Here is a 14,730-nt window from a genome sequence, read left to right as displayed (position 1 = left end):
AAAGATAAAGTTTGAATTGAGAGGGAGTGAAGATAGATTTTACCAGACATGGCAACCCTTCATTGACTATTTCAATAGGTGCACGCTGACCCCTCCTACACAATAGATAACAAAATAAAAAATTGGAAAGAGGAAAAAAAGGGAGAAAGGAACTGAGTGTTTTTTCTTATTTTATTTTCTCATTTAAAAAGAAGAATGTCGGGTCGGGAGAGTTTGAGAGCAAGAGTGTCTGTCCTGTTGTCTTTATTTTGTTTGTCTGTTCACATTTGTCAATGTTTAACTGTTTTGTTTTTTCTTTATCACATTTATGTACCTTTTTTATTATGTATTGTATGTCACTTAATTACTCATTATCTGTCAATTATTTTCTTAAGTTATGTCATAATACAAAAAGCCTAATAAAAACTATTTAAAAAAAAAAAGAAGTGTATAGTTTAAGAAGTATAGTTTAAGTTGAACATAATTTAATTCAAATTCATTTTAAGCATTGGAACATAATTTAATTCATTACATAATTTAATTCAAATTCATTTTAAGCATTGGAACATAATTTAATTCATTTTAAGAATTGGAACATTTTAATTTAATTCATTTTAGGGATTTGTAAGTATTTTAAGTATTTGTAAGTATTTTAAGTATTTGTAAGTGTTAGTTGAGTGATTAGCGAGAAAAGGATAGCATATACTGTATTTAAGTAACTAAAGTTATTGATCAAAATAATTCATCATGTATGATCTATAAAGAGTTTAGGCATAGGATGGTATAGCTTTGCACATGAGTGTAACAGTCAGTTTTTTCTTAGTATATAGCTGTGTGCATTATTAGTTCCATTTAGGGGGAGCATCTTGGTGCAAGAAGGTCTCATATGGGCTGACAGGGGAGGTTTGAGCCAATTAAGGGTCCTAGCAATTACGGGTCCTAGGGTTGTCATGTCAACCTAACTAGGTAACATTAACTTGTCTTCATGGGGGGCATGAAATCAGGTCACCAGTCTAAAAGAAATTGTGACAACAAGAGTGTCTGTGACACATGTAAAAGGAAGCACCCTACCAACCAAGTTAAGCAGACAGGTGGGGCCCAGCCGGGGGTCAAGTGGCGACCTATGGGTTAGGCCACTACACAGATTTGGTGTGATATGGAGCGAAGTAGAATGAAGACCTACGCAGTGGCAAGTGTGGAGAATGAATGGCCCGGGTATGTGTGGAATGTGATGTTTATCGAGTAGGCCTATAAGTAAGTAAAATGTTTTAAGGTATCACTGTGTACAACAGTGTTATTTTTAGGTGAAGTCATTCTAATGAAAATTGTTCTTTCCTACTTTCCAGGACTGGATGGTGAATCAATGAGATGGTCTAAAATGTGTTGACAATTTAATGAATATCTTCCTTTCCCAGTGTGCATGGCATGGTTAATATGGCGATATTGACTAACTCACTAAAAACTTAGAATAACTCGTCTAGGAAGAGTGTTGTGATACAATGCAATTACAGGAGGAAGGACAAAGGTAAAAATGAGTATCTATAGACATTACATCGACAAGGTAAGAACCCACTCACTCCCACACGATCTCATACATTATTGAAATATTTGTATTGAAAGGAGGATAGTGCACTAGTTTGATGAAATACAGTGTCAAGATGCAATAATGTGTAACCTGTCAATGTAGTTAATAACCATAAGAGAGGGAGTTAACCAGAAATCAGACTGTGAAAGATTGTGATCAACTGTGATCAAGATAGATCTTTAAAAAAAAAATCATAATTATGTATTATCATCGGGGGAAAAGGATAGAACAAATGTTTTAGAATAGGGTGCAGTGTGCTGTTTTGTTTTTTCCAGCTCTGAAATCCAATAAATTAAGAGAAACATATCAGGAGATGTGTTTAAACAAGGAAAAAACAAACAAACAAATGAAGACAACCGGAGAAAGCACTGAAAGGATTTGGGTTTGTATGATGGGTAAATATACACACATACGTTGACGTCAGTCTAGTGTTATATGAATTACAATTTAGGCATTTAGCAGACGCTCTTAATCCAGAGCGACTTACATTAAGCAATAACAAAAAGCATGGCATACATCACATGTATAAAAAGTAGTTATCATGAATCATGCGTAAACTAAGAACGTAACATTGGAGTATCTATGTAAACTATACATACTATACTATATGATATATTATACATGTGTACTATAAAGTGCTATGACTACATAAAGTGCAATTCTAGAGCTGTCTACATAACAAGCTGAAGCTGAAGACAATTAATGTAAAATAATAATAATAATAATATTGAAATGAATTTTGTATAACCACCTTTTTAACCACTGTGGAAATAATTCAAGTGAACAAAATTACCTGCAAGTTGTTCTCCCTCTAAGAAAACCTGACAGACATATAAATATGTCACATGGGCCAGTGACACCAATGAGAGCCAAGCCACATCATCATGTCCGTCCAGAGACTCCAGACGTCCCTACAAGGCCCACACGCATTCAATCCCCGCAGTCACCCCCCAGTGACAGCGATGGGAGCCGGATAAAGACGAAATACTGGGCCCACCATGGGGAAAAAAGACTAAAATACCATGCCACAACTTGTGACAGAAACATAAGGAGAGGAGAACATTTGCATGGAGGAAAGAACCACGGAAAAAGACTACACCTGATGCTGGCTTATGAGTGATCGCTCAAGACAAATCGAGGGTCGTAGGTTGGAATTTCCCAATAAGAAGGAAAAGGGTTTTCGCCCCTACCAGCCATCAGAAGTTGTGTGTAATAAAAAGAAAATTATCATGTGGGTGGACATTGAATACACTTAAATGTAAACCTTTCTTACTCTAGGAGATAGTCCATATATAAGTCATCTTTTTGTAGTACATTTGCAGACAGTATAGTATCTCATGTTCCTTGGTATAAATTAATATTAGGAATTTAATTTACATATTTGAAATGGCGGACTGTAGTGGGTGAAAATACTACACTGCCTGGAGCAAGGCTTCCACCTGTTGATTGTCTGTCAAGATGACCTATTCTTACCCAAGACCCATGTTTGACCATGTCCACTGACCACACCTCAAATGTATTTGTGTTCCTTCACTGTGTATAAGAGAGACTCATGTCTACAGCTAGGGAGGCTGGCATCCGTGCACCTCCCTGGACTGGTACAGACCATGTTCCTTGTAATAAACGTGACATTGGTTCAGTTCACTCTCTACCTCGATTTGTCTTAAAGTCTCTGTTATGAGTATTAAGTTCCCACAACAGCGCGTACCTCAGAGGTGGTGTGGGTGTGTGCGTACCTCAGAGGTGGTGTGGGTGTGTGAGCGTATACCTCAGAGGTGGTGTGGGTGTGTGAGCGTATACCTCAGAGGTGGTGTGGGTGTGTGCGTACCTCAGAGGTGGTGTGGGTGTGTGCGTGGGCCTTCGTCCGGTCCTCCTGTTCAGCCAGCCGCTGGAGGGTCTGCTCCACCTGGGAGCGGAGCTGACCGGACGCCGTCCTGGTGAGCTTGGCTTGAGTCAGAGTGGCCTTGGAGTCCTGGACACAAACATGTAGCAGACTATAGAGCGCTGCCCGTTGGGACGGTTGGAGCCTCTAGAGCGGTGCGCCCGTTGGGCACTGGCCTACTTGGAACGATGTAAGTTGGCAATGAATGCCCTACCCAGATATTATGTCTGTGTCCCTTTTATGCCCGTTGGCCATATATGGAGTTCTTTGTCAGGCATGCCCAAATATGGAGTCTATGCTGACGTCAGAACAGGCCAGCTCCATATATGGACACTGGGCATGGAGGGGCCCTGTCCAGAGCCCGGGCAGAGGACTTTTTTGGGGCGGTTCTGGACAACCGTCCAGTCCGACCGACTCGACACCGGGCACTGCACCCCCCTGTGGTGGGGTGGAACGTGTGTGTCGAATTTGACGGTCGGTGGGACGAACGGTTCTCGAGTTACGTGGATTACACACGTACAGAGACTTGGTGCATAATGTTAGCATTATGTTATGCTTTAGCTATTGAAAAATAGCAGATCTACAAGCTCATAGCTAGTAGGTCTGCTATTTTTGAAAAATCGAAGAACGACATAGAAACATAGATTTTTCAGAAAACGGTCAGGATTTAGAATCTGATCTCAGGTCAAAATGGGTTAAATGGTGGAATGACAATTCATACGGTACGCATGCATGCACACACACATGACCCATCTGTCTCTCTTTCTCTCTCGCGCACACACACCCCCCCACACCCCCCCACACCCCCTCCTACCTTTGCCACAGTGTGCGCGGTGCGCTCCGCCTCCATGCCGGTGTTGGAGGAGACGCTGGTGCTCTCCAGCACCGGCGCGAGCATCTTGTCCATCTGCCGGACCTTCTTCCGGACGTCCGCCAGCACCTTCTCCTCCAGCGGCCTCTCCCTCTTCAGCGCCGTCCTGGTCTGGGCCTGGCGGCGAGGCCACTCCCTCTGCATGTCTGCGTGGCGTTGGAGGACGGTGGACAGAAACGTTCCGTTTATAGTCATAGGGTATGCTTACTTTTATTCAGTGGTGGAAAAAAAGTACTCAGTTGTTTTACTTAAGTAAAAAGCACCAATACTGCAATCTAGAAGTACTTCGTTACAAGTTAAAGTACGGAATTGAAAACGTACAAATGTACAAAAGTATCGGCATCAAAATGTACTTAAAGTACTAAAAGTAAAAGTGCTCATATTGCAGAATGTCCCATTTCACAAGTTTAAAATGTGTACAGAGTCTATTGAAAATAGCCGATCTACAAGCTCACAATGCGTCGCAATGCGACACATTGTGAGCTTGTAGATCACAGAGCTTGTAGACACATTTAGAATGTGTGCAGGGTTGAGTATGTTGAATCTAGTTTGCAATTAATGAGGATTTAGTTGACACAATTAAATAAAATGGCGATATTCCGTGTGTGTCACAGCCAGATTTGGGAGAGCAGCAGCTTTGTTGTTGCGAGGAAAGCGGTAAAATTAGACTTTCGTGGTTGTTTTCGTCTCAGACACAAAAGTAGGACCCGGAAGTATCTCTGGAGGGGGCGCTCACGTCACAGCTAAAATACTGAATAGGCCTAATATGTCAAAATGTTAATGACCTTTTTTTTGGTATTCAGACAGCCAGCAATGGGTGAAACGCTCCCAAAGAATTTACCCATTGCTGTCTGAATACAAAAAAAAAAAAAAAAAAGGTCATTAAATGTTTTACATATTATTGCTTGCTTATAGCTACTTTAAGTCTAAAATGATGAGAAAGCATTGCAAAGTAACACCACGTTCTATTATATTACGGTATTATCCTTTTGTGTTCCATTTCGGGCTGGTATAGCGGAACCGCTCCGTTTTGCTCTCACCTGTCAGCTCCCTGTGCAGTCGGACGGTTTCCGACTCGACCTCTTTAGCCGCCACCACGGATGACAAGGCCATGACCTCTGCCCCCTGAGCACGAGCCTTCAGCTTCAGAGACACATGAACACAAACAGGATTATTGAGGACATGAGCGATGAAACATAACCTCGGGGTCAACAGTTAGCCACAATAGTGTCTTGTGCGTGTGCGCAAGCGCGCATGCGCGCGCGTGCGTGCGTGCGTGCGTGCGTGCGTGTGTGTGTGTGTGTGTGTGTGTGTGTGTGTGTGTGCGTGTGTGTGACGTGTGCGAGTACGCATGTGTCCTGTCTTACACCGTCTCCCACTCGGCTTTCCAATCTATCTCACTGTATACAGTCATAGGGACATGGATAACGCACTTTCCTTTAACCCATTTTGGACTGAGGTCGATTAAAAAAAAAGGCTTCTAAATCCTAACGTTTTTCTGAAAAACCTATGTTTCTATGTCAGTGGTGCTCAACCTTTGTCATGTCAAGGACCCCCAGAATTATCTCTATTGGGCCACGGACCCCCATCTCAAAATATGTAGTTCCAGGGACCCCCCAGAAGCAAAAATTGTAGTTAAAAATGTTCGCTCTGAAATATATATTCAATGATTTGCGTCACATTTTAACGACTTTTCAAAAATAGCAGACCTACAAGCTCGTAGCGCGCCACTTGGTGGCGCGCTATGAGCTTGTAGATCTGCTATTTTTCAATAGCTAAAGTATAACATAATGCTTAAAACACCAACATGGGTTCCCGCATGAAATATGAAATGAATAGTTCTGCAGCTGATTGTATTACTTTTAAAGTTGGCCCTCTCTACTGCACATTACTCACACGGCTCTTCAAAGGCAGTGCAGGTTGGCGTTCTTTCATATACGGCACACTATCAAAAGGGTTATCCCTATTCAAGTTCTCTCTGCGAATTCCTGAAGAGTTGAGTCGGTAAGAGATGCAAGCTTTTTAACAACATGTAACGCATTGATGTGAATCATGTGAGGCACACCGAAATATCCTGCATATGAAGGAGGATAACAAAAGCCATAAATATCCATTGCTATTTTTTCATCATGCAATGTATGTATATTGGATTTATTATCGTCACCCAGGCAGGTACAATAATACATTACTTTCCGGGATTCTAATTTAAAAGAAATCTACAAGCTCAAAACCTGACGCTTCGTCACCGTCACATCTTGAGCTTGTGGATCTGCTACTTTTTATATTTTTTGATACTTTTGAGTAGTGATGGGAGATTAATCGGTATCGGCCGATTTTAGTTGTTTTTAGATTCATCGGCATCGGTTCGATTAATCAATCAGACCAATTAATGAATCGGTCGGATTAATCAGTCGGTCTTTACAGATAAACAAGCCCAAAGTAACAGCTTGAACAGATATACAAGCTCACACTATTAAATATAAAGGTATTTAAGTTAAATCTGACTTGCCTAAGCCTGCAGTGCAGACACCCCGTTACATGTATTTTTCAGAATGGACAAAATTATTAAAATGTTTCAGTACAGAATGAGATCATATATCGACATCGGTAATATCGGTTATCGCGGCCATAACAGCAATTAATTATATCGATATCGGCCAAAATGTCTCATTGGCACATCCCTACTTTTGGAGCGACACTGTAGTATGATAGTAGGGCATTCATTTGCATAACATAAATATAAAAGGCTTCTGCCCGACAACCATGATATTTAATTTGACTGTGCCTTCATGTTCCTTTCTTCTCTATTCTCTCTTACCCTGTTCCAACTCTTCCTTTAACACATTTAGACCTGAAAAATGGCTTCTAAATCCTAATAGTTTTCTGAATAACGTCTGTTTCTGTGTCAGTGGTGCTCAACCTTTTTCATGTCAAGGACCCCCAGAATTGTCTGAATTTGGCTGCGGACCCCCATCTGAAAATATGTTGTTCCAGGGACCCCCCCCCCCCCCCCCCAGAAGCAAAGATAAGAGTTAAAAACGTTCGCTCTGAAAGAATATATTTAAAGAATAGCAGACCTACAAGCTCGTAGCGCGCCAAGATCTGCTATTTTTCAATAGCTAAATTATAATGTTTAAAACACTTAAAAGGGGTTCCCGCCCAAAATGACTGCAAATGTCAAGAGAAAAAAAAAAGACTACACCTGTAGTTGTGTGATGACTGATGAGACAATAAATGTGATTCTAATTCTGAAGCAGGAGCCCAAGGAGAGGAGTTGGTTTGAAAACGCCACTAAAATAGGATCATAGTCAAGTATACCACGGTGTAGTGACCCTGGGCAAAATCAACCAAGTTCGATTCTACACATGTCTTCTAAAACATGACATGTTTCTATGTCAGTGGTGCTCAAACCTTTTCATTTCAAGGACCCCCAATATCTGCCAAGTTGTGCCAACCCCTATCTGAAAATATGTGGTTCCAGGGACCTTCCAGAAGCAAAGATTTGAGTTAAAATGTTCACTCAGCCTGTAATAATATATTCAAAGATTGGAGGCACATTTTCACGATTTTTCGAAAATAGCAGACCTACAAGTTCATAGCGCGGCACTCGGTGCCGCGCTATGAGCTTGTAGATCTGCTATTTTTCAATAGCTAAAGTATAACACAATGCTTTAAAACACCAAAAGGGGTTCCCGCCCCAAAATGGGTTAACACATTGACTACCAGGTATTAAATAATTAATTAATTATTCTGCCACTGCCACCGGTCTTTTTCAGTGCAGGCCCTTATTTTGAAGGTCAACTGGTTCCCCGGGGGCCGTGAACCGGAAGTAAACAACGGCTGCCACACGATCGCATGTACTGCACTTTCACCCCAAATCTTTCATTTTGTAAACCGTGATCATCAGTTCTTTATGGGCCGTTGAATAGAGCTTGTTTGGACCAAAAACGCCTATTAATGTGGTGTACGCACACACCACATTAACCTTAACCTATATATGACGTCTGGGGGACGTCATAGGCAGTTAATGTGGTGTGTGTGTGTGTACGTGCGTGGGAGTGAGTGTGCGTTAGGGCTGTGAATCTTTGGGTGTCCCACGATTCGATTCCGATTCTTGGGGTCACGATTCGATTCAAAATCGATTTTTTTAAATTCAAAGGCATTTTTTTTTCCAGATTAAAAAAGATTCCCTATTCAAAATGATTCTCGATTCAATACATAGGATTTCATCACAATCTACTCCAGCCAACTGAAGTGACTATACAGTAACTTGAAAATGACTGAAGACATGATGTTTACTGTGATTAGGGTGAGCTTACATTTCATATCACAAACACCATGTAGTGAAAACTCCTGTAACTGTAACCAGGAAAAAAAATCTAAAAAAAGAAAAGAAAAAAAAAGAAAAAAAGAAGAATCGATTTTTGGAAATTATGATCGATTTTGAATCGTTCATAACGGGAATCGCGATTCTAATTCGAATCGATTTTTTTTGACACCCCTAGTGTGCGTGCGTGCATGACCGATGCGATCACCTTGTGGATGTCATGGTCCATCTCCAGGTTTCTGCCGGCGGTCTGAATGAGAGGATCCATCTCCTCTCGGATCTTGCCGACCAGCTCCTCCTTGGCCTGAACATGCAGGGCCAGCTCGGACGTCCTTCTGAGCAGATCCTCGCCATGCTGCTGCTGCTGCAGAGCAGGAAACAACCGTCATGTCTCCATCAGTCACATTATATCCCAGTGCTTCTCAAACCTCGTTTCATGTCAAGTAGTGTTGATAATGACAGCAAAATGTCTAATTCGTTTTAGTCATAGTCTTTTGAATACATTTTCATTTAGTCACATTTGAGTCTAGTTTTAGTCAACTAAATATAATAACATTTTAGTCAACTAAATCTACAGTTGATTTAGTCGACTAACATTTATTACGGTGGGCCTTGATGGCGTCGTATAATGTCTTATTTTACACTTGCTGTGACGCGTTGTGAACTTGTAGATCGGCTATTTACAGCATGCAACCAAGCATAAAATGACCGCTACTGGATCCCTTCTCCACCAGCCCCTCCCTAACATTTTAGTCTAGTTTTTATGAATATATTTAGTCACAGTTTTAGTCATCATATAAAGCTTAGTTTTTATTTTGTTTTCATTCAGTTTCCTCAGTGAAAATAGGTAGTCGGTGAGCATTTTCTGTCATAGTTTTAGTTGAGGAAATAAACACTGAAGGACCCCCAGAATTGATATGTATAATTTGGACGCGGTCCGCCATCTGTTAATTGTTCTGCAAGGGACCTCCAAGAGAAGATTTGTGGTACAGTAAAACATGCACTGTCTACATGTAGCAGTCCGCCTCTCTCAGCTACGGCTACCCCAAACACAGGCCTAGCAAGTCTCTACTCAATGTCAATGCCCTCGCAGAATATTAAGAGCTTGTGTCTGAATAACATTGGAACTATTGGTATAGGACAGGTTCTTATTTTTCCATTTCCATGAAAAAGTATCCGTTTTGAACATACAAGCTTTCTGACAACAGAGACGATACACACAGTGTTCGACCGTCCTGAACGAAATGCTCCCGGTCCTTTTTCTCTCTAGTTGTCCGCGACACTGACCTCAGCTGTGCGGTTGCTCGCGGGTGTCGTCTGGTTGGAGTGCGGTGGTGGTGGTGGTTGTGATGATGGACTGCTGGCAGACAGCTGGCGGTGCAGGGACGAGGTGACGTTAGCCAGGCCAACATGGAGCACGGCGGCGCTCTCCTCCAGGGCCAGCTGGCTGGCTAGAGTCTGGTTCACCTGCGCCGTGAGGTTCTCCTTCATCTGCTGCATTGTTAATAGACTGAGGGGAGGGAGAGAGAGAGAGAGAGAGAGAGAGAGAGAGAGAGAGATCTGGTTAATCAAGGTTAATTCACAGAAATGTAGGCAGAGAACAAAGTGTGTTTCCATCAATCATACATCAGATTGATGTACATGTTCTGGCTGATTCCGAGTGTTACTAATACCTGATCCCTTTGAGTGTGTATGTACTGTACTATGTAGGCACGCACGCTCGGCACACACCTTACACAACAAGGGACGGAAAAACAGGAACTGTGCACTGAACCAAACAGGTCAGGGGCAATCAATTCCGAGTTCTCTCACATGCCTTTCCATGGCCGGCCGCGGTGCCAGTGGGCTCTTTACATCTTTCTGTCTGGTGCGTGCAGCGTATAATCCTCTGAGCAATCACACGCTAGTAGGAGATGCAGCGAGCGTTCAGCTCAGCTAGCAGCAGCAGCACATCCAAGACAGAGATGGGCTTTTGGGGGGGCGCGGCAACGGGAAGGCCTGCGTCCCCCTGTGGCCGACTGTCTTAACCGGCTGCATGCAGGGTTTCAAGCAGTGTTGTTGTTGCCGGATTTTGCGAGAGAAATAAGCAAAACCATGGTCTATGAAAACAAGTGTGACAGAGAAAATGAAGTTCCACTTGCAGTACCTGTGTTTTATGTATTCTCAACCTTGGGAACGCCCCTCCCACCCCCCCCCCACCCCCACCCCCTTTGCCCCTGTAGACCTGGGAAGTAAAACCCCTTCCTTCTTCCCAGTCTACGTCTTGAATATCACATGGTAGGTTGAGAAACTTGAGCTCCTGTTTGGCGTGACAAAAGTGATATTGTATTTAAGTAAATGTAACCTAATTCATGGTACAAGGATGTGAACATCACTGCACACACCTAATGTGTCTTTTCTTTTTGGTGTTTAGCTGTGATTCTGAAACGTATGAAGCTGTGCTGGTTCTGACAGTGTCATTAATTTCCTCATTTATCGCCAGGTACATGTTCCTTATTATTGTTGTGTGAAAAATAAGAAAGTCCCCAGTCTACGTCTTGCATATCACATGCTGTGATTCTGAAACGTATGAAGCTGTGCTGGTTCTGACAGTGTCATTCATTTCCTCATTTATCGCCAGCCTGATTGTGAATAAATGGCTGCTGCCGATGCTGTCTGAAGACTTGGGTGAACGCAGACGAAGTACACACCGTTACACAAGCCCAAAAGAGAGTGACTGTTATAGGCCACAGGAGCACTCTGAGGGTGTCATTGACATGAACATGTTTGAGAACCACTGGTTTGAACAACATTTAGACCTGAGGCCGATTCTAAAAAAATAAATGGCTTCTATATCCAGTTTCTGAAAAACCTATGTTTCTATGTCAGTGGTGCACTGGTGCTCAACCTTTTTTCCTCTCAAGGACCCCCAGAATTATCTGTATTTGGCTGCGGACCCCCCCATCTGAAAATGTGTAGTTCCAGGGACCCCCCTATAGAAGCAAAGATTTGAGTTAAAAACTTTCACTCTGAAAGAATATATATTCAAAGACTTTCGCCAGGGTTTCAAAAATAGCAGATCTACAAGCTGGTGCTGCGCTACGAGCTTGTAGATCTGCTATTTTTCATTAGCTAAAGTATAACATGCTTAAAACACCTAAAGGGGTTCCGGTTAACGTCCTGAATGGGTTAAGGTAAAAAAAACATTTAGAAAACAAGCCCCAAGAAAATTGCAACCGGGAACTACCGAAATGTACGCGCGACTTCACAGAAAGAAACCCCGGAAAAAAACCCAAGCCCAACGTTGCTTATAATGAGCAGACGTGGCAACAGTGGTTCCAAGGTCTGCAGTAAAGAGGACGTACGACCTTGTGATGTTAAGACAGGCATATAGGTGCACTTTGGGGAAACACCAGAACAATCCACAACCTCAGTGGAATGCTGCGCGTGTGTGCAAGTGTAAATGTGAGGGTTAGAGTGTTTGTGTGACTCACGGCACAGTTTGATCACGGTATGCTCCTGTGCGTGTGTGTGTGTGTGCGCGCGCGCGTGCGTGCGTGCGTGGGTGCGTGCGTGCGTGCGTGCGTGCGTGCGTGCGTGCGTGCGTGCGTGCGTGCGTGCATGCTTACGTACCTCACTGCACAGTTCGACTCATAATATGCTCTTCAGTGTGCGTGCATGTGCGTACGTGCGTGTCCAGTAGGTGTGTGCGTGCGTGTGTGAGTGCATACAGTATGTGCATGTACTGTACAAGTGTGTATGTATGCAAAATCGCTTGCCTCAGTGCACATGTAGTTAGATTCATGATACACTCCTGTGTGTGTGTGTGTGTGTGTGTGTGCACATGCACTCGCGTGTGCACATGCGTGCGCGTGCAATGTGCATGCATTCCTGACTTGCGCGCTCGCGTGTGTATGTTCATGCGTGTGTGCGTTGTGACTCACTGTGCAGATAGATTGATGATATCGTCCTGTGTGGAGTTATCTAGCAGCAGAGCCATTAGGAGGCTGAAGGTTTGGTTGGAGGCCCTCAAGGCTTTCGCGGCAACGTCCTCCATGTGTTCAGCCATCTCTCTGTGCCTGGGAGACGAAAGAACAGGCCATTACAGCATCCCCTATATGTCAGTGGCTCTCAGCCAGTGGGTCCCTGAGGGGGTTCCAGGTGGTCCCCAGCTAAATGATGGAGAGTTGGTGACCAAATGGACCCTTGTACATCTTTACCTTTATTTGTAGTTGTTACGTCCCCACCAAAAGAGGTACAGGTTTGATTTTGTGCAAAAGTGCATTATTGGCTATTTCCCCTAATATAAGCCCTCAATGGGGGTTGGGTTTTTCAGCTAATTTGCTTATTTCCATCGAAATAAGTAGTAAAGTGTGCCACTTGAGATACTATTTACATTATGAAGAGAGGACATATACCAAAAAAATAGATTTTTGAGCGATGGAAATAGGCGAATTAGCACCCCATAGCCCCATTCAATTGAATGCAATTCAATTCAATTCATTGAGGGCTTATATTCGGGGAAATAGCCAATAATGCACAAAATAACACCTGGACCTCTTTGGTGGGGACGTAACAACTACAAATAAAGGTAAGAAAGCCTTCTAGCATGGAATTCTCCTTTAACTCATGATATTAGACTCTATATGCGTTTTTGTAGTATTGTGATATGGTAAGTAATTCTATACAAATAAATATATCGGATCGGGAAAAATCGGTATCGGCAGATACTAAAAATCAGAAATTCGGAATCGGATCGGGAGCACAAAAATAACGTGAACGGGACATCCCTAGCTGTGAGCTTGTGGATTTGGCTATTTCCGGTGTCGGCGCGAGTGACAGGGTAAGTGGAACGTGTCAGCGGAGGTGGAACTTCATGAACGATGTCGACCGTGGCCTTTATTGCTTAGAATTGATCGCTCAAACCCCATGGATCACACTTACCTTGTCATGAGGGCCTGTGAGTCATTGACCGCAATGTTCCATTTGTTAGGCCCTGACAGCATCTCAAAGGGAATGATCTATGAAGGGGAAAAAACATGACAGCAAAATGAACATAGTACAAATCGTGCACGACGTTGCCTGTGATTTAGAGGGACTTCCAACTGTCTGATGAGCTATTATGATAAGAATGATGTTCTTATGATATAACTATGGGTAAACTTTATATTTTTTATTTAGCCCATTCTGGACGAGAACCCCTTTTGGTGTTTTAACTAAGCATTATGTTATACTTTAGCTATTGAAAAATAGCAGACCTACAAGCTTGTAGCGCACCATTCGGTGGTGCGCTATGAGCTTGTAGATCTGCTATTTTATTTATTATTATTTATTATTTTTGAAAAATCATAAAAATGCGGCACAAATCTTTGAATATATATTCTTTCAGGGCGATTTTTTTTATTTCGACGACAGGCCTAAATGGGTTAGAGTAGCCAATAATCCCCGTGGCCCCTCGCCCTCATTTTGTCATTATGCCCATACACTGACACCCCGCTAGACAGGAACGCCCAAAAACGTCACATCCGGTTTTAGCCTGGGGTAAGAATTTTCTATGGCTGCCAATGCAACTTGGTCCAATCCTTAATCACATACGGACAAACATCTATGCCGATGCTATCTAACTTGCGGAGGTAGCGTGCCTTGTCCACGGGCAACAGATCTTTCAACGTATGGCATTGCAAATACGTTTGATAATCGCTACTCTGCTCAATATTGTTTTTAAAATGCCGCAAATTGCATTGCAGTAAACGAGAGCAAATCACAACTTCCCCCGGTTGTGGGCGGAGTCACAGTTTGAGGCGCTGATTACGCGCCGTGGTGTCAGTGTATCCCCCCCCACACAATTCACATTTCTGTGAAGTCTTGGTGGAAAGTAGTAACTAAGTACAACTGGTTCAGTGACGAAGATCACACTCTGTTCCGTCCCTTGCAGTGTTTTTTTGGCAGCAAACTTTGATTTTAGTTTTAGTCAAAGTCTCTTGAATAGTTTTCATTTGGTTTTACTCACATTTTAGTCACCTGGAATGTTTTAGTGTCCAGTTTTAGTCGACTAAATGGCATACGATTTTAGTCGACTAAATCTACAGTTGGATTTAGTCGACTAA

The 14,730-nt window shown here is 42.7% G+C and overlaps 1 protein-coding gene across 1 annotated transcript in view; it reads right to left on the bottom strand.

Moving 5' to 3' along the window:
• lamc3 (laminin, gamma 3) overlaps nucleotides 1–14,730 on the bottom strand; it is a gene marked incomplete at its 5' end in the record, with an annotated part of 260,453 nt that overhangs the window by 16,611 nt on the left and 229,112 nt on the right. Inside the window, 7 exon segments of the mRNA XM_079525276.1 lie at nucleotides 3,393–3,536; nucleotides 4,261–4,463; nucleotides 5,358–5,460; nucleotides 8,853–9,008; nucleotides 9,932–10,154; nucleotides 12,568–12,702; nucleotides 13,568–13,644. Of these exon segments, the coding sequence (XP_079381402.1) occupies nucleotides 3,393–3,536; nucleotides 4,261–4,463; nucleotides 5,358–5,460; nucleotides 8,853–9,008; nucleotides 9,932–10,154; nucleotides 12,568–12,702; nucleotides 13,568–13,644 (1,041 nt within the window).

Source organism: Electrona antarctica (genome assembly GCF_951216825.1).
Source record: "Electrona antarctica genome assembly, chromosome: 16".
Classification (NCBI taxonomy): Eukaryota; Metazoa; Chordata; class Actinopteri; order Myctophiformes; family Myctophidae; genus Electrona; species Electrona antarctica.
This window is presented reverse-complemented; position numbering and strand designations above follow the sequence as displayed.